Source organism: Apodemus sylvaticus, chromosome 22, assembly GCF_947179515.1.
Source record: "Apodemus sylvaticus chromosome 22, mApoSyl1.1, whole genome shotgun sequence".
In the NCBI taxonomy this organism is placed as follows: Eukaryota; Metazoa; Chordata; class Mammalia; order Rodentia; family Muridae; genus Apodemus; species Apodemus sylvaticus.
In genome coordinates this window covers 16,886,952-16,911,183 of record NC_067493.1, presented here as the reverse complement: position 1 = coordinate 16,911,183, position 24,232 = coordinate 16,886,952, and the positions used below count along the sequence as shown (strand labels likewise).

General features: G+C 46.3%; 1 protein-coding gene across 2 annotated transcripts in view; it reads left to right on the top strand.

The window, feature by feature from the left end:
- Positions 1 to 24,232, top strand: part of Mtus2 (microtubule associated scaffold protein 2) — a 358,083-nt gene that overhangs the window by 315,820 nt on the left and 18,031 nt on the right. For both annotated transcript variants that reach the window (XM_052168367.1, XM_052168368.1), the window contains 2 exons: positions 11,118 to 11,184; positions 21,696 to 21,910. In XM_052168367.1, the coding sequence (XP_052024327.1) occupies positions 11,118 to 11,184; positions 21,696 to 21,910 (282 nt within the window). The remainder of the gene's footprint in view (positions 1 to 11,117; positions 11,185 to 21,695; positions 21,911 to 24,232) is intronic.

Here is a 24,232-nt window from a genome sequence, read left to right as displayed (position 1 = left end):
GGCTCACACACCATCTCTGAAAACTAAACTGTCTCTTGAAGCTCCCTTCGAACTTTTGCTCTGGTGCAGGCATTTCAGGGACTTTGACTTTTGTTGGCTGGAGCCAGAACTTAAGTCGTATGTGCGCATGTGTGCGTGCTTTCAAGAAATCAACATACAGGAAGCATCTATACATTCACCACCAAAGCCAGTCCTTTCCAAGAGATGTGGCTGCAAAGGGGAGTAAGAAAGCGCTTTATAACAATAGTTTGCTAAAGGGAAAGAGAAGCCGCATGCATGGTAATATTGTAAAGTTGGTACTACTGAACCCACAAGTTCCAGAAATAAAGCCAGGCACAGAGATGGAGCCTGGGATCCCAGCTCCTCAGGTGAGGTGGGTAAGGTGGGTAGGCTGGGAACTCAAGGGGCAGAATAACAAGACCCTATCTCGAGTGTGTGTGTGTGTGTGGTGTGTGTGTGTATGTGTGTGGTGTGTGTGGTATGTGTGGTGTGTGTGGTGTGTGTGTGTGTGTGTGTGGTATGTGTGTGTGTGTGTGGTGTGTGTGTGGTATGTGTGGTGTGTGGTGTGTGTGTGGTGTATGTGTGTGTGGTGTGTATGTGTGTGTGGTGTGTGTGGTGTGTGTGTGTGTGTGTGTGTGGTATGTGTGTGTGTGGTATGTGTGTATGTGGTATGTGTGCTGTGTGTGTGTGGTATGTGTGTGTAGTGTGTGTGTGTGTGTGTGTGTGTGTGTGTGTGTGGTATGTGTGGTATGTGTGTGGGGTGTGTGGTGTGTGTGTAGAGAATCTTTTAATCTTTTAGAATAAAGAATGTCCAGGTGTCATGGTGCACACTTTCAATGCCAGCACTCAGGAGGCAGAGGCAGGAGGATCTCTGGAGTTTTGTGATTAGTTTTGTCTACTGAGTCAGTTCTAGGTTGGCCTGGGCTACATAGTTAGGATGTGGGGGAGGGGGAAAGAGGGGTTATCTTTTTTGTTTAAGAATAAGAGATCTTAAAGTGAGTCTGCCCTTGTTTACTGTTAGATCAAATTGCTAACATAATAAACTTCCCTATATTACTGTTGCATTTAAGGATTTGGGAAAATAATTTCTCATTCATCTCTTTAGAAGAATGATGTTTGAGGAACTATCATGTGTTTTAGCTTTGAAACCCCAAATTCGGTACTCCAGTTTTCTGTGATAAAAACGTTAAACTGCGTTAATAGCCTTTCTCATTACTCTCACACCCATATTTCTTAGTTTTCTTTGCCATGTTCTTGAATAGTTTTCCAGCACAAGGTTTCATGGCTGCATGTCAGGTGTCTTTAAAGGAGTGGGGCTTCTTTTACAATGAGTAGACATTGTGTTGCCATTGTGTCCTTTTCAGGGTCACTTCACAAGAACTATGTCCAAGTCCTTCCTTCACTCTGTAGCTGCTGCGCATGCACTGTGACAAGGAGACTTGGTACAGCATTTCATTCTACCTCATGCTTTGGGCATAGCTGGCTATGAGTTAAAGTAAGTGCTGCCCTCTGTTAGCCCTCCCACTGCAAGCCCCGCCCCTGTTGATCCGCCCACCGCAAGCCCCGCCTCCTGTTCATTCTCCTCCTGTAAGCCCCGCCTCCTGTTCATTCTCCTCCTGTAAGCCCCGCCCTCTGTTGCTCCTCACCATCCAGCATCAATGCAGTTTGAAAAGTGTTAAGGTGAAGTAAAAGTCATCAGAAAGTTTTCCTGATAGCTCGAACCCAGTTTGCTATTCCTCCAAAAGCAAAACTTTCCTAGTATATCACTTAACTATGAGAGAAGACATTTGATCTTAAGAGATAACTTTTTTTTCAGTTTGATTACACAGTAGCTAAGATGTTCTGTTTAAAAATGGTGAGAACTGAAAGTAACTTTGTAAGTCATTTCCGAAAGGAGGGTAGTAAAGCAGCACTTGGAAATGGCTCTCTGCCTTGATGCACCAGGAAAAACTGTATCATCTTCCTAGGGAACAAAGGGAAAACAAAACTGCTAAGCAAGAAAAGGTTTTTTTAAAAAAACAAAACAAACTATCCATGTTGGGGCTGAAGAGGTGGCCCAGCGGTTAGCACCGGCTGCTCCGCAGAGGACCTGGGTTCAATTCCCAGCACCCATATGGTAACACACGACCATCTGTAACTATGGTTCCGGTAGATCCAATGGCCTTTTCTGACCTACTCGGGCACTGCATGTAGATACTGAACATTCATACATACAAACATACATACAAACATACATACATAGATACAGTCAAATACACACCCGTGCACATAAAATAAAAATAAGTCTTTAAAAGCTATCCATGCCTGTTGTCTTTCTGCTTACCTCAAGCTATCCAATTAGCCCTATAAACCACTGCTGTCCTCCATGCCTGATTGCAGAATGTCAATGAATGATTTAGAAACCTAACCAACCTTTCACCAGTTACTAATTCCCTTGCGTGTCCACATTTTCCTGAGAAATTACAGGTCGTATAGACATCCGGGACACACACAGAGCAATCAAACACTAGTTACAGACTATAGGGTAATTAAATGAAGGCTCTAGCCACTGCACAGCTGGGAGACATGCTAGGGAAAGAATCATAGGTGAGGCTGAGGGGGCGGAGCTTTTGAATCACACGTAAGGATGGGGCGGGGTTTTGTTAAACTGACCTGGAGTGGCGAATGGAGCTTCACCAAACAGGCAAAGAGTTCATCGGGGGAAAGTGCTTTTGCTTCGATGTGAGGAAGCGCCAGAGGACAGTTCTCACTGGAAAATACTATACAGAGAGTGCGGAGAGCTCTCCAGCCTGGAAGCCAGGCTTGCGTTTTAACTTGTATTAATGGAAGTGTCAATCTGCCAGGGCTTTGTTGTGGTTCGGTTTTGACTTTGGGTTTCGTTTTATTTGGGGTAAGGTTGATTTTCGTTTTGTTGTTTGCTCGCTTGTTTGTTTATCTTTAGCGGAGATGCAATCTGACTGTACTGCTCAGACTTTTAGAAAGGTAGACTAAAGGAAGGGAGACTCCACAAAGAGCCAAAAAGTGTCTTAAGTGCAGCACAAGTGTATTAAAACTCCCTATGCTGGCTTTTCTCTCCCTACTGCTAGTGCTCTAGGGTGTTCCAGCCTTGCACATTCAATTAGCATTTCCTGCTCCCTAGCATCATCCATCTCTGTTTCCAGTTGCTTGTTACCCATCCAGATGTGGATACCTTGTTATCTCCCCGCTAGGATGATGCTCCCTCATTAGCCACCGTCTCCTGGGTAAACAAGATGTTTCTCCCAGCATGCACAGGGACAAAGGCTGGACCCCAGCCTTTTATGTTCAGTCACTCCAGGTTTCTTTTAATGCAGGGTTTGTCTACATTGTTCACACAATTAGACATTCGAATGTATGGAAGAGTATTAAATATGAGTACTACTTAGTGTTGAATGGGGTTTTGTGGTTGTTGTTGTTGTTGTTGTTGTTGTTAAATTTCATTTCAGAGTAGAAAAGTGGGTCATTATACAAACACACTGTAGCTTCGTGTTAATTAGTTGAGAAAGAAATAAGACTTATTGATTATCTCAAACATTGTGTCAGCACTATCTTGAAACTGTAGCAGAAAGGAAACTAAAGGTTGTCCCATATCTCTAGGGATCCCCTCCCAGAGCCCTGTTATAAATCTGGCCACATTTTTTTTTTAAATATTCACACTGAAAACGAATGGTCTGTGCAAAGAAAGCCAAGGAAAATTACTGCAGAGATACACATGTTCTGTGACTAGCTCACCTGAAGATACCAAGGAAAATATCTCCCCAGTATGACTTAAGCCAGACTTATGAGTAAGAAGCAGTGCTGTTTCAGGGGAGAGTTCCCAACTTCTTTACAGCTTAGTATGTAAATATGCCATGTGTGAGACTTAATTCACAGGACAAAGGACCCAATTATTTCCTCAAATACCAGGGTACGAAGAAGGATTCCCTCCCCTCTGTGTTCTCTGAGGCAGGTTCTTACTGGATAGCCAAAACCTGCACCATTTGCCTCTGCCTCCCAAATCCTGGGATTCCAGGTATGTTCCACTGCTCCTGAGTCTTCCTATTTCCTACTTATTTCCTTGTGTGCATCGTGGTCCAGGTCATATGGTTGGTACCTGGGATTAGCACTTACACACACCAGGCTAGAACTCTTGGAGAAAGACTGCAGAAATGGCTCAGCAGTTAAAAACACTTGGCCCTTTTCACAGGAAGACCTAGGTTTACTTCCCAGCACCTGCTTCAGGTGGCTCACAGCTGCCTGTGATCCCAGCTCTGGGGGATCTGATGCTTCTGGTCTCCGCAGGAACCTGTATTCACATGCATGTCACATAAGTAAATATGATACAGATACTTCATTTTAAAAAAATATAGCAAAGATTATTAAGAGTCCTTGGGCATACACAGACAGATGACAGACAGAAACACACACACACACACACACCAGGCTTAGAAGCATGCTCAGACAACAGAGAATTTCATCATTTGTCCTAGTACCTCTTACAGACAAACAAGAATTCTCCCAGTGAGTATTACAGAACAGGATCCAAAGTTATAAATTAAAAAGACTATGGGTTCATCAGGTAGGGTGACAAAGGTTCCCAGAAGCCCCAGATCCCATTTTGTATCACTATTTCTCTTGACCTCTGCCTACAACATTCCCTTCACAGATCCTTTTTGTTTTTCCTCTGGCCTCAGTTTAAATCTCCAAGACATCCTGACCTCCTGGGCATCTCACACTCTTTTGCAATTGCTGGAGTACCGGCATATGCTGAGATACTGGTTTCTTGTAGTCCAAAATGTGCCATTTACCTGGCACATAGTAGGCACTCAGTTAGTGTCTGGTAGTGTATAAGCTTTCTATTTCTCGATTCACTGGAGGGGAAGCCATCCGGAGACACTGGGATACAACCTTAGGTTTATGGATTAGTTGCTCATTCAAGAAGGGGTGTGGATGGCCAATGCCCAAGTGTGCAGTCACACATGTGATGTTAACTAGAAGAGACTTTTTCACTTCCTATTATCCCCAGGTCCATGAGGTAGTGTCAGCCATCTGAACAGATAACACCAGACTATGCAGGTTAAGGTAACAGAGTGTGGCAGACTGGCTTGAGGCTTGGCCACTCATCCAGTTGCTTGGTGTCACAGGAATGAGTGGCTTTGTGCTCTGCCAGGTGTATCTAGCTAGGAAAAAGGGACAACCAGATTCTCAGGAGTCTGTGGTATGGGAGCCAAGTCTTCGGACTGTCAGCTCCAGGGGAGTAGACCTTCTATGGCACTATGTTCAGGACTGGAGAAGAAGGGTGAATTGGGTGTTTCCTAGTCCTTGATTGTCTTGGGCTCCACATTTAAGATTATATACCACACCAAAGTAACAGGAAAGCCAGGGCTACGAAGGAGAGATGCTTAACCAAACAGAAGATGGAACAAAGAATCTGTGAACACTGACTGCGGGAGGGCATGGGTGCTCCACAGGTTTCTATTTGAAAGGAAGCCTGTCTTAGACTAAACAGTCACTGAAGAGGAATGGCCTTTGTGGGCTCTGAGGTGCCTGGACTCTGTCACCAGGACACTGTAGATAGTTGATGCATCTATATTTAGCCCTCTTGAGTGAAGACATGCATTCACGTGCTTGGCACCAGTGAGGAATTTTCCACACATTCCCCATTTAGGAATGTGCTGGTCTGACCCCCTCTTCTCCAGCTTGCCATCCTCCAGGGAATGGTGTAAAGAGTGATTTGAAAATCATTGCAGAAGGACTTAAGAGTCCCCGGAGCCTAAGGGCCTCTCAAGACCAAGACTTCTGCTGGCCTCTGTGGTTCCACGACGGGTAGGGGACAGGCTCAGCAAATTGAAAACCAGTGGACGTGGTCCTCGGTGTTCACCTAGACAACACTGGTCCTAAGGACACTGCGTTTGATGCTGCCCACCGCAGCTGTCATGACGTCATTCTGGTGTGGCTTTCAGGAAACGCACAATAGCTCACTTGGTGCATAAGTCAGAAGGGTTGATGCCATTTCAAAATCAAGCACTTAAGGAAGAAAGGATCTTCCCAGAACAGGCAGAACAGCCAGGTTGGCCTTGGCAAGCTAAGGCTGACAGAGTCAACATCGTCAGCAGGAATGTGTCCAGGGACATCAGAAAGGTTCAGCTAGAACTGACAGGGGCAAAGCAAACAGCTAGCTACCCTATCTGGAGTTACAAGCCCAGAAAGATGAGCTGAAGAGGCATCAAACACTGGAAATGTCCCAACATACAACCTGCAAGTCAATTTCAAGGACAAACACGAGTGGTGCAAGCTGTCAGAACAGAGGCAGAGGTCAGGGGCTACAACTAGAGAATTTTTCACAGAGTTAGATCTGGTGGCAGCTGGCCAGTCAAATGTGGGAAGTTATATGACCAAGAGTGCTAGATCAAACCCATGTCCAGCTTGCCTCTTGAGGTCACACCTACGTGGGGAGAGGTGGGGACAACCTTGCTGTGCATGGTGTGTGATAATTGGGCCCTGGGTTGAAATGCCTGGGGTTTCCATTTCTAAGCCACTGGTCCCTTCATCAAAGAACTCCATTGCCTCCCTATAAATAGAAAAAAAAAAATGTCCAGGGCTCATTAACAATACTGGTGAGGCTCGGAATCTGTAATTTCTACAACCATGTAGTAGTCAATCAACTCAATCAATGCATCCAAGATCAATAATGAAAATTCACAGTGTTTTGGTCTTTTTAATTTTGTTACAATTGTTTCCTGAATAGTACAGCATAGCAACTATCCACAATGAATTTATACCACATTCAAGATTATAAGCATTGGAGAAGTAGTTTTGAAGTCTAGGACAATGTTTTTCAACCTGTGGGTGGAGACCCCTTTGGGGGTTGCATGGCAGATATACTGCATATTATTTACATTAAGTTTCATAACAGTAGCAAATTATAGTTATAAAGTAGCAACAAGAATAAATTTATGGTTGAGAGCCACCACAACATGAGGAACTGTATTAAAGGGTCACAGCATTAGGAAGGTTGAGGACCATTGCTCTCGGAAAATCAGAATGGGATCTCTGCACATGGCACTATTTTATATAAAGGACGTGAGTATGCATGGATTTGGGCATCCTGGCTGGGCAGGTTCCTGTAATCAGCTCCTATAGAGTCAGAGGGATGACTGTTTTTGAAGCCATGGGGAAAGGAAGCAATTATTTTATGCGTGACTAATAGAAAGTGGTAGAACACAGGAACCTTTATTAAATAGCAAATAATCTTTATCTAGAATGTTCAAGAGCTTGGCCATTTTCCTTCTGGGATCTGTTTCCTTCCTGCCAGTCAGCTGGAAGGCCCAGGGCCGTTTGCTGTGGTGCTGGTAAATCCTCTGTGGGAAGGTGTTGTACCCATCAGGTGCTTGCTACAGTGGGAAGCCGAGGAAAGCACTGGCTTTGGGTCTGAAGATGGAGTGAGTGGCTTCTGACAGCTTGCTGCCTGATGCAGCAAGAGTCTTCATTGACAGGTGCCTTTCTCGTGCTATCCTTTGACTGATGGGATGCACTCAAGATCTGAGTTCTCTGGCTGTGTTTACAAAGTAATGGTTGTGACTTTTCCAAATTGTCTTTAACATAGTACTTTCCTATTTTTTTTTTAACAAAGCGACTACTGAAATGACCCTTCTCCAAAGTACTAGGTTGGTACAAGACAGTTGTCAAGTGGCCATTATAGGTTACAGTTGAGATACCTCAGCAGTTAAGAGCACTGTCTGCTCTTCTAGAAGTCCTGAGTTTAATTCCCAGCACCTACATGGTGGCTTACAGTCATCTATAAAGGAGTCTGATACCTTCTTCTGGCATGCAGGTATACAGAGTACACCTTGTCTTGCAGACAGAGTACTCAGGAAAAAAAAAATCTTGGGATCAGTTTGATAGTTACAAATAAAACCATAGGACACCATAGATCTATACCACCACCTACCACGTATGTGAGCACTATAGCTGTATTACATCTTCCAATTCCATTAACCCTTGTTACAACCCCATGCAGTAGCCATGATATTTGAAATGGAGTCTTCTGAGGATGAGGAAGACTTTCACTCTGTGGTATGACTGCTGCCTGAATTTAGGGAAAGCAAAACTGCTGTGGGCTAAAGGAGCGACTGAGCTTCATGAATGACCCGGGGAGCCTTCATTGGTTTTCACTGATGTAGCAAAATGTCTCCAGCCACAGAAGTGTCTGTCTCAGAACTGTGAGGCTGGAAAGCAACACCAAGGCAGGGTCAGCGTCTGACAAAGGCCCAGGCTCTCAGAGACGATCCTTCTCCTCTCGATTATGGAAGAGGTATTGATACCTGTGCCGTGAGCTTGCTCATGCTAAAGAGTAACTGGGCCACCAAGCTACTTCTCCAGCTCTCTATTTATGACACCAGAGTTTCATTCAAGCATTACAAATATCATAGCTTTACTTAGCAAGACTTTTCTGATGACTCGAGGCTTTCCCAGGAGCCCGCAGTCAACCCTTCCAACCTTAGTGGAGATCCATGGTTCCCAACCTTCCCCATGCTGTGGTGACCCCCAACCATAAAATTACTTTTGTTGCTACTTGACAACTGTAATTTTGCTACTGTAATGAATTGTAATGTAAATATCTGTGTTCTCCAATGGTCTCAGGTTCCTGTGAAAGAATCATTTGACCCCCAAAGGATCTTAACCCACAGGTTGAAAACCACTGGTCTAAGTGCAGTTCACTCACAAGCACAGTTGTGTGAACTGCCTCTAGCCCCACAGAGCTCAGGTCCATGAGAGGCACTGTTCTGTTTCACTTTTCTGTAGTGATTTAAAAGGAAAAAAATGAAACACTGACTAAAACCACCACGGGGAGGTTTGGTTTAACTTGGCTTACACGTTCTTGTCATGATCCACTGTTGAGTGGATCTTTGGGAGTCCAGGAACTGAAACCCCTTTATTTGGAGACTGAACCAGCCTGCCCAATGTGCGTTCATTATTAAACCTCATGGTACCTTAAATGAAATGAAAATACCATCTTTTCTTTCTATTTTTACTAGTTTCTCAAGTAGCCACTGTCCTAGTTGGCTTTCTGCTACTTCGATAAACAATGACCAAAATCGACTTGAGGAGGACAGAGTTTATTTGGCTCACATGTCCTGATCACTCCATTACTGAGCTAAGTTAAGGCAGGAACCGCAGAGAAACACTGCGCATTGGTTTGCTCCCCACGGCCTGCTCAGTTTGCAGTCTTAGACAATGAAAGACCATATGCCCGAGGATGCACCACCTACAGTAGGCTGGGCCCTTCCACGTCAATCAATTAATCAGTCAATCGATCAATCAATCAATCAAGAAAATATCCCCACAGACACACCAATGAGCCAGTCTGAAGAAAATAATTGCCCAGTTGAGGTTCCTCTTCCCAGGAGACTCTAGTCAAGTTGACCAAAAAAAAAAAAACCCAAAACAAACAAACAAACAAACAAACCTAACCATGAAAATCAAAGGAGGTCAGTAGTGAAGCAACATTGTACTCAGCCTTCCAACACCATAGCAGAACAGCTGGCGTGATTAACTTAGAAAGAGAAGGGCAGTTAGTGCTCACTTTTGGAAGTCCTAAGCTTCAGTCAGATGGACCATTGCTTTGGGCCTCGGGAGGGCATGCTAGGTGGCACAGGTGGGGACCTGGACACAGAATAAGCCACTGCCTCTTGGCTTCTTAAAGGGCACATCCAGTGACTTATAGAATTCTCATGAGACCCCACCTCTAAAAGATTCATGGTACCTCCTGGTTGTGGGATCAAGCCTCTCTAACACGTGGACCTTTGTGGGACATTGAACACGCAGGCTCTATATAGACAACAATCAACAATCACAGGACTGGAAGATACCAGTGGTAGGTGTTTGGTCCACATTTTAGCCAAAAGAAATCTCTCTGGAACTCAGTCTGCATTACAAGTACATTCTTGTTGTTTGACGGGGACTTTTCTCTGAAGAACTCACGTCTCTGATTTATGAGTAGTATTTCCTTATTATTAGCAGTAAAATCTGAAGAATCTATCTGCAGTGACTCATAAATGCAGATTGCATGTGTAGTATGTCTCTAGGTGCTTAACTATTTTATGTCACGGAATGTAACTGATATAAAAACAAGCAGTCATTGTGTTACAAGTGGCTTTTTTGCTCTAAATGATACTTCTAGTGTGCAGGACCTCCTATGCCTGGTAGTAATGCCCAGAGTGGATCAAAACTCAGAGAAACCTCACTGTCGAGTATTATGACAAACAGAAATGTTTCATACCAAGACTTCTGCCCCGATTTTCATTATTCATTAGATAACTAACCAGTAATGGACAAAAGCGTAAGCTTAAGGGAATAATTGGTTTTAGAAAAATAAGCGTATGTGTGTGTGTGTGTGTGTGTGTAATATGTAATATATAATGTGTAATATATAACAATACATATATATGTAATGTGTAATGTGTGATGTGTGATATGTGATGTGTGATATGATATATGGTGTATGATGTATGATGTATGATATATGATGTATGATGTATGGTGTATGATGTATGATATATGATATATGATATATAAAATAATCATGAGCTGTTTTGTTGTCAAGAATCACTTACTATCATAAAAAAATTGAATGAGAATCTATAGTATATAATAATATGTGCTAGCTGGGCGGTGGTGGTGCACACCTGTAATCCCAGCACTCTGGGAGGCAGAGGCAGGGGGATTTCTGAGTTTGAGGCCAGCCTGGTCTACAGAGTGAGTTCCAGGACAGCCAGGGCTACACAGAGAAACCCTGTCTCAAAAAATACCAAAAACCAAAAACCAAAAACCCAAAAAAAAAAATGTGCTAGTACATTCATGTGTAGTACAGAGACATACTTAGAATTATTCCAGGATGATGCAACAGTGGGACTCAGAGAAAAATATGGATGTGGGTGTTATTGTATATTAATGACACAAATGACTTGGTTCTGTTATGTTTTATATAAGAAAAATGGCTCTCACCTTCAGGGCTAGACTTACTTAGTTAACGTGATTTATTGATTAAACGTGATGATGCTCAGCTCATGTAGCACAGAACTAGGCGACTGTCATTATCCTTTTTTTTTTTTCTTCAGAGTGAAAGGGCCCTTGCGAAAGAAAAGGAGCTGTCAATTGAACTTGCCAACATCAGGGATGAAGTTGGTAAGTAGTTCACCTAACATGAAGACCATTTACTGCTCTAGAGGTGGCAGGACCTGAGAGAAAGAAACCTAAAATTGAGGTGGTCGATGCAATAGCTAACTTTATTCAAAGCATCAGACAATTTATACTCTGAGGGTTAAAAAAAAAGGTCACATGAGTAAAATTCTCATATGTGCACGCTATATATAATCACAAAGACAAACTGCAAATGTCAGAAACATGTTTTTCATAGAGGCATGTAATCTAGTAATATCCACTTGTAATGAATAATCTAAAGTAAACCCACTCCTACCTGCTACACCTGGGCAGAGCAGGCAAGCATGCCAAGATCGATTCACGTTTCTTGAAGAAACTGAAGTCACAAGACTCTTCTCTTGTTTTCCTGGAGCTTTCTTGAAAGCACTCAGAATTCCCCTCGAAGGACTCTATTCTTGGACTGTGTTCTGACAAAGACCATGAAGAACGTCTTTTCCCCGACGTCTTGAATGTGTAACAAATGCCACTGTGCTTCTGGTAATAAGCCAAATCAAACCTGTCTAGACCAGCAAAGAAAGCATCCTTCCGGCATGGTGGTAGGCTAAAGCCTCACAGAGAATTCTTCCTATGTAAGACCATAATTCTTACAGGTCTGTTATTGCAGAGACAGTTTCTCATAGTTAGCATTGGGGCTAATCAGGTCTTGACTGTTCTTCACAGATGGCTGCGCACATATCAGTCTCTATCACAGGCTGTGTGACAAGTGTTCCTCCCTCTCGGCACCTCCAGAGCTGAGCTATTCTGGGTTATGTGAAATGCATGTTGCATGGCTTCCTGCAGCTGTATGCACCTTGCCGTGGGAACACCGTCATCTCAAAAAGGGTTAGATCAAAATCATGAGGGATCATATTGAAATGCGTAATCTTTAGTTCATGAGATGGCCTCGTACATTCAGAGACTTTGCCAAAATAAGGATGATCCTAGGCCCCTATGATGTGATAGGAGGGAGGCTCCCGTCTAGGGGTTCACCATGTCCCACCCCTCCCCCACCACTCCTTTTATTTCCTTTTTCTCCAGGACTAGGGATTAAACAGGAGCGCTTTGTTAATGCCAAGTAGCCCCTAGAACCCTGAGCTGCAGACATCGTAAAAAATGTTTTATTTGAGACACGTCCCCGTTACGTTCCCCCAGGCTGATCTTGAAATCAGTTTGCAGCCCAGACTGGCCTGAAATAGGCAACTCTTTTACCTCAGTTTTCTGGGCAGCTAAGACTTACGGGCCAGTGTCCCAAGGGCCCTGCTATGCTCTCTCCCTTCTTGATGCCATTTTTTCTCTTGCCAACCTACTCTTCCATGTCCCCAGAAATCAGTTAGCGAAGTCCAAGCACGGTCTTTTCCCATTGGGTTGTTGTACTTACACGCCAGCATTTCCCCTCTACCACAAATGACCTTGGAAGCCCATCTGTCTGTGCAGGTGTGATTTCCCACCAGGCCACCCTTGGCAGGTGGCTGGCCAGCCAGGTGGTCAGCAGTCCAGCCTTCTCTAGGAGCCATGGGTTCTCAGGTGAGCAGGGGGCAGTAGACTTCAGCCTTAGCTTTCCCCATTCTCCTCACCAAGCACAGTTGGACCCTTTGAGAACACAAGTAGCATTGTCCTATGCCTGCCCCACCTCCGTGGAATCCAAGCAGCAGAGTCCCCACCCTAGGAGCTGGAGGACTAACCCAGACATAGGTTTAACTGACCAAGGCCAGCAAGGCAAACCCTGGCTACGCTTGTGAGGGGGCGCTCCCAAGAACCTGAGGCTCATGGGATTGGTGCTGAAGCTATTAGACAAGCAACCACCAGAGAAGGAAAAGTGACAGTCACCCTGTTCCCTTCAGGCTCCCTGCTGAAAAAAGTGTCACCCTCTCATTTTGTTGCCACGGTTTCCATGGAGATTGAATCTCCTTCCTTGAAGCCATCAACTTCTCTTCCAGTTTGCTACTACGGCGGTCTTACTGCCTAGACCATTGGTGGCAGCCCCTGCACGAGCAGCCCAGGGCACCCTTGCTGGAGTCAAGAGCTGGTTTTATTCCCCCAATGAAGAGGTCTTGTTAGGTGTTCCCTGAAGGAGTCCTGGTCTCCCCAGATGACATACTGTTGTGATGACACTTCCAAGAGACCTCCCCACAGGTGACCTGCCCTGATCTCTAAAAGAGCATTCTTCCAATGACAGATCAAGTCTGCATCATCAAAAAGGCATTTCGTCTTCTCCAACTCTAACTGCCAAGATTTCCCTTCCTCCACGGCACTCAGCCCCTGTGCTCGGAGAGTCTGGCCCACACTGCCTGCCAGCCAGTTCCTGGGTGACAGGGCCTGAGGACAGCTGCGAATGCTAGGTCCTGTCCCTGCTTCAGTCACAACCCAGTCTCCCAGGATGACACCTCACTAGGTACTGAGGAAGCAACTCAGGGGTCGAGATAGGGATAGAGTTCCAGAAAGTTCTGATTCATAGTGACAGCCGTGTCATCAAATAGACCCTTCGTGATGACACTTGGCAAGCAGGCATGACTTAAACTAAACTTCGAGTGTCCGAACAACTCACTGGCCTCATTTAAGCAGCCGTGATTTCTTGGGAGAGAGATGTTTGGGCTGTTGACAGGCACAGCTCTCCGACCTTACCGTCGGGTTGGATAGTACCACCCCCAGGCCCTGTTTCGTGGGATTATCCCGCTGTGCTTTTTTATCAGAGCAAAAGTTGAAGCCCGGACTGTCAGAACACGCTATTGTAGAGAAGCGTGAAGTATGACTAGTACGGGGCAAATGTCAAGAAACAAACATGTGCTTCCCAACACGGGGTGACCTTGGAGCTTTTAAGAGACCCTGCAGGGCCCCTTGTGTTGGCTGTAGTAGTTCACTGTCAGGCTTAGCACCACTCTTCTCCCCAGCTAAGAGGTTGATGTATGAAGACGGATCTTTGGGGGATCCAGGAACTGAAGTTACTGATAAGTCCTCCTCCATTCAGAATGAACCAGCCTGGACCGTGTACATCATACTCGTCATTTCCTTAAATGAAATTCAAACAAACTTAAACAAAAAAACTTCCCTTCTCTGATGGCCATTGGTGCTAGGTTTTGCAAATAGCCACCACCCTGGTTGACTTTGTTGCATCATGGCCAAAAACAACCTGGGAAGGAGAGGTTTGCTATATCTTCCAGCTTATTGCCCTTCATGGAGAGAAGGAACTCAAGGCAGGAACTGAAACAGCCCGTGGAGGACTATTGCTCACGGACCTGCTTTCAGGCTCGTGGTCAGTACCTTTCTTACACAACTTTGGTCTATCTGCCTAGGGATGGCACCGCCCACAGTGGGCTGGGCGCTCCGATGTCAATCATTAATCAAGAAAATGTCCACAGGCCAGTCTGATGGTGAAGGCATTTTCTCAGTTGAGTTTCTCCCTTCCCAGATGACTCTAGCTCGTACCAAATTTACAAAATAAACAACCTCCCTAGTCAGTAAGCTGTTAGGACATACACCATAAACAGACACACTATCTTAAGGTGTGAGGAAAACACTGCAGGATTTGGTCCTCTGTGGAGTTTTCGTGTGAATGATAGCGAACTGGTACCTCAAGATGCAGAAGCCAGCCTGTGGATGTGCTTCTCCTGAATATGTGTATGTCTGTAACCAGTTCCAGGCTTTGGGGTCTCCAGTGACTAATAGGAAGGGTTGGCTTGACCTCTGTGACTCTCTGATTCCTCTTCATCAGCCAGTTCCAGGAGAAGCTGCTGGTGGGGAGCTCTGCTGAGGTGTAGCAGCAAGTGTATAGAGACAGAGAGCAGAGATCACCTCTGCAGGTCGAATGTCTCCCCAGAGAGATGTCTGGCCTCCCCAGAGCAGCCTTTGGGTTGAGGACAGACCATCTGATGCACTTAGATTGGGTGTGCCACCGCCTTTAGCAATCTCCGGAAGCATCTAAATGCAGCCGGATTTGTACTCGGTTTAGGTTTAAGTCATTTGATTTCTGCAGCCGTGCTAAGAATAGAAGCAGGATTCACCTGCCAAATAGGAGGGAAAAGCAGACCTGGAAGAGACAAAGCACAAGTCCCTGGCAGCAGCGTGGCTGCTCCATTCATCCCAGAGGATGCTCTGCTCCCCCAGCAAATCCTCACTCCACTGTGAGGTCGCCTTTGTGACAGAAGAAAGGGAATGGAACATGGGGATCCATTGTCCACCCCAAAACTCTAGAGCTGTGGTCTGCACTTGCTCCCACTTAAAGAAGAAAGCAAAGCCTTCAGACATGACTCCTGAAGGGTCCAGGGAGAAAGACTCCCCCTCAGGGGCCGCCCTGTCATTCTTTATACTACTTATCCATTGGGTCCTATGGGAATCACAGGAGTCGGAGACCAGAAAGAAAGAGAGGGGGCCAGGGAGGTGACATTTCTAAAAATGCCAACATTGCCAAAAGTAAGAATAGCTCATGTTACAGATTCTAGGATAGGATTGGTCATTCCCAGTCACTCCTGAAATTCCTGTCCCGAATTCTACCAGTATCTGTTAATAAGCCCCCATCTGCCTTCCCTGGCCTTGGTTTGAATAAATACAACAGTGGTGTCTGATGCCTGGTCAGAATCAGCACTTAGGCGTGGTCCTCTGCTCTAATGACTGTCGTAATCACCTGCAGTGTCTCTCTGGGCAGCAGAGACGGGATATTGGAGAGCAAGTCCTGGGTAGGTTTTTAATCTCTCAGTTGTGTATTATGGGCAGTGAAAGTTGACAGTCAATCAGCACCCAGAAGAAGTAAGTTTTGATTTGAATCTGAACTAGGCAGAGGAGTGTTTGGGGCAGTGGGAGAGATGTAGTTGGGTATTCCCCACTGTAGCCTAAGGAGGCACCTGCACTCACATGAAAAATCCCAAGATGTGTGGCTGAGTGTGGTTATGTGCACATGAGTGCAGATGCCCACAGATGCCAAAGGCATCCTATCCAGTTCCCCATGGAGCTGGGGTTTCAGGCGATTATAAGCTACCCAACATGGGCCCTGGAAGCTGAACTCGAGTCCTGTGCAAGCCATCTTACCAGCCCCTTAACAACATACTTCTAGAGAGCACATTGGTCAAGGGAGCCAAAAATTAATTTAGAAAATTAAAAATAGAACATATCAAAATTTGTGGTGCAGAATTCTCCGGTCAGCGTCATTGTATCTTCCCATTCAATCTGCCCCACAAAATTTGGGAAGACACTCAAAATATACTAACCACTCCAATGGTAATCAGAGGATGGTATGGGGAGTGGTTCTTTTACTCCCAAATGTCTTGTCTGCTGTCAGCAATTTAAGCTTGTTGCTAGAGCTTCAGAAAGACTAATTTCCTTGTAAGACTGCACCGCCCAGCGTGACAAGGTCTGAGAATCCTGCCCCTCTTACAGGAAAATGAGATGGGGAAAAAAAAATTCAAATCAATGACCTCAGCCACTCTGATTAAATTTTATTCTAGGAAATGTCATTTTCCAAAGTCATTTTGGTTTCGCTCCTAAACAGGTGCTTACCCATGCACAGTTGTATCGAACCTACCAATTCCCTTTATATGCACCAGAGACATGGTTGCCGTGGGAAATATATTGCAGCTACTATTACACACACACACACACCACTATACTATTTTTTTTTAGACACTGATTTATTCCACGTGGCAGCCACATCCTTTCTGATATTTATAAAATCCTGTTATGTCTCTACGTTTAACTCATTCTAATGTGAAAGAGAATTCGTCACCTGGACTCCATGCGGTTTTGCTTTTCTCCTTAGTTACCCTTCTTCCTAGCCTCACATTCAAAAGCTCGTCAGCTGCACCTTGCACCTGACCATCAATGACCCCAGTGAAGGGTGGCTTTGATCCAGCCAGACGGCATGCCCGGATGTCAGGGACCCAAGTCCATTCATCCTCATTACTTTTCTGTTGATGTGATTAAAGATTGGCCAGAAACAATTTGGGTAGGAGAGGGTTGATCTGGCTTATATTTCCTGATCCCAGTCTAGGCAGGAGCTCAAGCAGAAACCTAGAGGGAACCTGAATGGTCCTCACTGGCTTGCTCCTCCCCATGGCTTGCTCAGTTTGTTTTTTTATAAGCCGACCTGCATAGGGATGGCACCGCCCACAGCGTAGGGATGGCACCGCCCACAGTGGGCCGACTGCGAATCAAGAAAATGCCTCAAAGATTTCCTGCACGCCCATTTGGTGGAGGCCAGTCATCAGCGGAGGTGCTGGCTTCACAAATAACCCCAGCCTTGTGTCAAGTTGACAGAACAAACAAACAAAACAAAAATCAGCACACAACTAAATCCTGGCCCCACTCCCATAAAATGTCACCTTCATTTGACAGTTGAAGCTCACTTCTCAGTGGCCACTCTGTGACAGTGACCAGAAGTTAGAGCCACTTGCATGTTGGTAGGAAGGTAGGTTTCCCAGAGAAGCCCCCACAGTAATGAAAGCAATAGGGGATGTTCTGCTTAGTCTTGCAGTGCTGACGTGAAACCATCGGCTGGAAAAGTCACCCTCTGAAGAGGAGAGTGCTCCAGGCATCCTGACTGAGAGTGCTCCAGGCAGACCTTTGCCCAGGCTTGCTACCCAGGAGAAAGCCCGTCTTCTCCAAGCAGCTCACCCTGCACTCTGCAGGAAGTAGCGTGCTGGCCTTGCTTAAATTCGGTGCCTCCGTGTTCTAAGTGAGGGGTCCTGGCAGCCCAGCCGGGAATTCAGCCAGAGTACTGAATGGACATTTCTGTTAGGATGAATAACGTTAATATTGGTGAGACTGTTGTTACGGAGATGTACACACTCAGGGCTGGAGAGATGGTTCAGCTGTGAAGAACATGCACTGTTCTTGCAGAGGGCCACAATTTGATTCCCAGCTCCCATGTGGTATCTCACAACCAGCTCCGGCTGCAGAGAATCAGCCACACTCACATGCCTACACACACACATACACACCCATACACAGACACGCACATACATAATTAGAAGTGAAAATAAATCTCTAAAAATCGACAATATATATTAAATCATATATATGTATGTGTACATATATAATCAATTATAAGAATTAATGGCATATATGTACACCCCCATACAACATACGTGTGTGCACGCATGTACTCTCAGACTGTTGTTAACTGCCTGGATACCTGGATACCTTGTTTCTTCTGTGGATGTGTCTAACATTAGTGGGTGAGAGCAGGTCATGCGGTCTGCTCTGTTCTTTGGTATATTTGAAGAGATGGGGACATTGAGATTTAGTTGATGGGAAAATTCATGCCTCTCAGGTAAAATTAGGTTTTGAAGTTTTAAAAATGCAAATCCTTCATTCCATGTAAAACTAAAGAGAATAAACACGCGCACGTGCGCACACACACACACACACACACACACGCCTCGTGTCAGAGAGGAGTCCCCCAAGACCTATGGCATACATTGAACTGAACAGCCTGGAAAAAGGAGCAAGACTGAAAGACCGGGAACCTGTTACCTTCAATAAACAGTAATTTACTCTCTAGCAACTGCTTGGCCTCTCAACCATCTATGTAAACTGAGAATGCAGCCACCGGAGCCTTGGTGTGGAAGACTTAAGTTGGTGGTGATGTGTTGTGGGATGAGGGCTCTGTAAACTGTGAAGCATTGGAAACGACTGTGTCTTACTTAACTTTTGTCCTAGTTAGGGTTTGACTGCTCTGAACAGATACCATGACCAAGGCAACTCTTAGAAAAACAGCATTTAATTGGGGCTGGCTTACAGGTTCAGAGGTTCAGTCCATTATCATCAAGGTGGGAACATGGCAGCATCCAGGCAGGCACGGTACAGGAGGAGCTGAGAGTTCTACATCTTCATCTGAAGACTGCTAACAGAATACTACTAGGATGAGGGTCTTAAAGCCCACGCCCACAGTGACACTCTTCCTAATAGTGCCACGCCCTGGGCCAAGCATATACAAATCATCCCAGACTAGATTCAGGAAGCTTGTTTTCTGAAACACAGGGGGAACATTCCACCTGGTGAAAGGGGCCCCGAAGTGAATGTTGCCCAGAGTTTAAGGTTTTCTGTCCTTGAGTGAACACTCTTACTAAAAGGCACAATTATTGCGGAGAAGGATATAACCTGGGTCGCTTACAGAGCGAATCTTCACAGTTAAATAGCCAAGGCCTTCGGCCACACGGAGCCATTGATGGCCCTTCCACAGTCTGGGCATAGAAAGTCCAAGGTAGTTAGTTATGTACATTGATGCCGTCAAGATGCCTTTAAAAGGTCGGGCACCCAGATTAAATGGGCAGGGCGAAGGAGCAGGCCCCATGCAGAGACAGACATCTGCAGAAGCCCTTTCCTGGGGATGCATGTTGTGCTACCAGTTCTCATTTGGAAAACATAGTTTCTCTTTTCAGAAGCCTAAAACCACCTTAAATCAGTTTTCTTTTCCCCACTTTGCCCATAAATCACGTCGGTATCCCCCCCTGTCCTATAGCACAGCTACTGTCTCACACAGGACTGGCCACCATCGGCTCACTCCCTTGTTCCTCTTAAAGAACAGATTAAGCGACACAAAGCATTTATGGCTATCGGGAGACTTTAAAAGAGTTGGGATTTTTATCTTTGTGTCTGCTCTTCCGTATATCTCTCCATCCCACATCCCCTGAAACGCAAGAACCACAGGCTTGTTACCGTCCCCCGGGCATCCCTGAGATGCAGCTCTCATAAGTGGATAGATCATTTCTCTGTGATTGAAACTTTCTCTCCTCGGGGATATGGTTTGTGAGGAAATTCTAACAAAATGGCACACCCAGGGCTGGAAAGATGGCTCAGCGGTTAAGAGCACTCACTGCTCTTACAGAAGACCCAGGTTCATTTCCCAGCACCCACACGGCAGCTCACACTCTGTAACTCGACCTCTAGGGACCGGATGCCTCTTCTAGCTTCTGCAAGCCCCAGGCACTCGAGTGGTACACAGACCCGCATGCAGGAAAACCACCTATACCCATGAAAATTGTAAAGTGGAAATAAATAAAGCAAAATGTCTGCCTCTACAGTGAGCATAAGGCCGTGCTCTGCGATGACCCAGCTCAGTAGGAGAGCCACGTGATGCCAAGACAGGAAGTGGAGGTCAGATATAGCTTTCAGTGACACCTGGTGACTAGCTTCTGCCACCTCCTAAAGACTCTACAGCCTCCCAAAATAGCGGAGCTAGACCGAGAACACTATGCAAAACCTGAGCCTGCGGGAGATATTTCTGACTCAAGCAGTAACAAAGTCTGAGCGCGCAACGCACCCGACCTTCTTTGGCTGACATTAAGCTCAGAGCAGGCAGATGACTTTGAGAAGCTGGAGTCACCAAAGCCTGGTCTCACCTCAGAGACGTTGTAGTTGTAACAGAGGTTGTCCGTGCTCCTGGCTCTGCTGAAGAGGACCTGGCCTTTCACCTTGGACTAGCTAGTTACACTTCCTGCTCTTTGCTGCCTACTCGACGGCACATAGTAGGGCTACCTACTAGATGCATAGTAGGGCCTCTGGGAGCAGCAGTCTGTATCTAGGCGAGAGGCAAGAATGCAAGTGCCCACTCCCATTTTCTCGGAGCCAGGCCACAGCGCTCTAGAACGGCTACCAGGGATGTCTGGGAATGTGACAGGCCAGGCCGCCGGTGGCTTATTCTCCCTCTGTGCACATCTCAGACCTTGCTTTACAGCCACACCTTTTATTTTACCTCAACATTTTCACCAAAAAGAATTCTAGAAGCAGGTAAGTCCATACCAGGCAGTGTGTTTCCCCCAACCCCACCCGCTCAGGATATTTTCAAGCGCCACACTGCCCCCTGGTGGTCACAGGTTTATTAATCATTAACTGTGATATTTAAAGAAAGCGTCAACCACTGGGTGGCGGGACACCCAAAGTCTTAAAAGCCACGGACCTTCCATTCCCATATTCATTCGCATTCTAATGAACAGTGACCCGACACATGAGTGACCATGCTTGTTGTGTTATATGTAGTATTTGCTTGTACCAGCAAGTCTTGGAAACAAATGTCAGTAATAAGGGGACATAAGCTGTTATCAGTAGGAATTGAGACACACAGTAGGATAGAATGAACTCCTTAATGGTTCAGGTGAAGAGTCTTTTATGACAATACTTATTTCTAGGTTTACTTCCTCTTCCTCTTCCTCCTCCTCCTCCTCCTCCTCCTCCTCCTCCTCTTCTTCTTCTTCTTCTTTTTGGTTTTTCAAGACAGGGTTTTTCTGTGTACCCCTGGCTGTCCTGGAACTCACTCTGTAGACCAGGCTGGCCTCGAACTCAGAAATCCGCCTGCCTCTGCCTCCCAAGTGCTGGGATTATAGGCATGCGCCACCACACCCAGCTATTTGTTTACTTCTTTAATCCGATTTTTGTGGGGAGTTACGCTCTTGAACCCAGTGGTTCCTATTTCAGTTTTATTTTTGAAAGCCTCAGGAGGTCTTTGTGTGAGTGATCACAGCGTCTGCTCCCCACGGTGCTAAAGCAAGCGTCTCTGTGCTTGGCCGCAGCCTTCAACACCGCCAAGTGTGAGAAGCTGCAGAAGGAGAAGGAGGCGCTGGAGCGGAGGTTCGAGGAGGAACTGAGGAGGTTGGGCTGGCAGCAGCAGGCCGAGGTGCAGGACCTGCAGGAGCGGCTGCAGCAGCAGTTCCAGGCGGAGAGCGCGCGTCTGCAGGCGGAGCACCAGGACCAGCTGTTGCGCATGCGCTGCCAGCACCAGGAACAGGTGAGTTGGCTTGGGCAGCTCCGCACCAGCGAAGGGAGCGGAGCTTGGGGTTAGGCTCACTCACCAGCCTCATTCTGGCTTTCTCTGCACCCTGTGTCTGCAATGCTGTCCCTGCAGACGCTATGGCTCCCTCCCATCCTTCCGGGTCCGGTCTTCTCAATGAGAACTTGCCTAAGATTACACTTTTACACTTGTCCCTTGTTGGTCATCTGTTCTTGGCATATTCTTTATGGGCAGAGGAGCTTCGCAAACATGAACGTGGCTCTGCACCAGCCACTACTTTCAATGCTTGATGTATCCTGACTCCATCACCCTTCCTATCCCCATTTTACAGGTGAGAAGACAGAGTCCCAGGGTTCAGTAAGCCACCAGAATTCTGTTGCATGAAGCATGAGCAGGAGTCCCTTGACTCACCAAACCCCCTTTCTCCATTTTCTTTAAAAACTCAGCCTTGCCAGGCGAGTAGCAGGCACAGCCCCCCTCCTCCCCCCCCCCCCGCCGACATGGAGATTGAACAGGCAGAGACCACTCAACCTTGTATTACATCTCTTTAACCTGCCCACCCAGCCAGCTCCATCCTCGCCGCAGGAGAAGATAGTCTACACAAACAGAATGAGGCCCGGGACCTCGCGGTCTGGCACAGGAGACCCTGTGCTAAGTAGAGATGATGCAGGAGAGATGGGGGTCCTCCGGGACACCCACCCTCAAGCTGAAGAGAAGGCCACGCTGGGAACCAGATGGAGTCATCCTGGACGCTTCCGAACAGGCTGCTGCCTGCGCTGGGCTAGCAGCTAGGAAACAGGCAGGGTGACATAGTGGGGTGCGCTCCTGGCTAGTAGAAAAAGAAGCTAGCAGGAGCGAGGTGGAGGGTTTAAGCCCAGGCTGGCTCCCTCTGGCTCCTCGAATGAGGATATGCGTCTGGGGTGGGGCAAATGGGAGTTGAATCTGGTTTGAGTTTAATGAGAAAACCATAACGTGATACTCCATTCTCTAAGTGAATTACCAAAGCCCCAGTTAATCGCGTCTGGCAGGTGGCTAAAAGTAAAGCCTATAACTCCATCTTTGCTCATCTGAGAGACAGCTCTCCACCCGTGGTGCCTCTGCACCCAGCCCCGCTGACAGACTAGCAAGCCGACTGCAGCTCCAGGGAACAGATGTTTCACCAAACAAGTGGGGTGAAGATAGCCTCCTCCATGGAAGAGCCAGGGATCCTATCCCCGTGAAGCAGGCAGAAGGTAGGAGGCTGTGGTCTAAGCGGGCTGCGTCTAAGGTTCTAGCCAACCCAGAAAGATCATCAGCCAGCAGAAGCTTGTTAAATTGGTTGTTTTCCTGTTGCTATGGAAACAGCCGATGGAAGACAAATTTTATCTTATGGTGCCAGAAACAATAGCCTTATCATGGCAGGAAAGGCACACAGAAAATAGCAGGCAAGATGGACGTCGACGGAAGCTGAGAGCTCACATCCTTAGCGGTACACATGAAACAGAGAATGGCCCGGTGGTGGGGGCACACGCCTTTAATCCCAGCACTCTGGGAGGCAGAGGCAGGCGGATTTCTGAGTTCGAGGCTAGCCTGGTCTACAGAGTGAGTTCCAGGACAGCCAAGGCTACACAGAGAAACCCTGTCCCGAAAAACCAAAAAGAAAAAAAGAAAAAGAAACAGAATGAGAATGAGAATGAACCGGAAGTGAGGCAAAACTACAGATGCTCAAAGCCCACCCCCAGTGACGTACTTCCTCCAGCAAGGCTCCACCTCCTAATCCTCCTCAAACACTTCCACCAACCCAGGGCAAAGTGATCAATTATGTGAGCCTCTGGGAGATGTTTCTCCTTCAAACCACCACACTTGCCACAGGCTGGCAAAGGAAGATCTTTTCCTCTGATTTTGTCACCTACAGTACATTAAATCATCTTTTGTTTCCTATGGGGAAACTGGTCTAAACCCATGCAAATATCTTCAGAGGATTTTGACCTCTCCTCAGACTGAGCTTTCCTACTGGTTGTTCGTTTCTGTGAGCCCTTGCCCTGAGCAGCCTGGTACCAGAGGAAGAGAAGCCAAAGAGATTACTCACTGGCGGGAGAAAGGATGCTCTTCAGTGGACAGCACCCTTTCCTACCTGAGGGAGCGTTCTTTAAAGTCACAAAGAGATATGAAACCTAAATTACTGAGGAGCAAGGGGTTATTCAAACTGTAGCTCACGGGTTTAATCTGGTTCGAGTTTAATGAGAAAATATAGAGTATGTGACGCTCCATTCAAAAAATAAACCATTGAATTCTTTCTGAACATAATGGTTATTCCTTTAACTCCATATGACTCGTTGG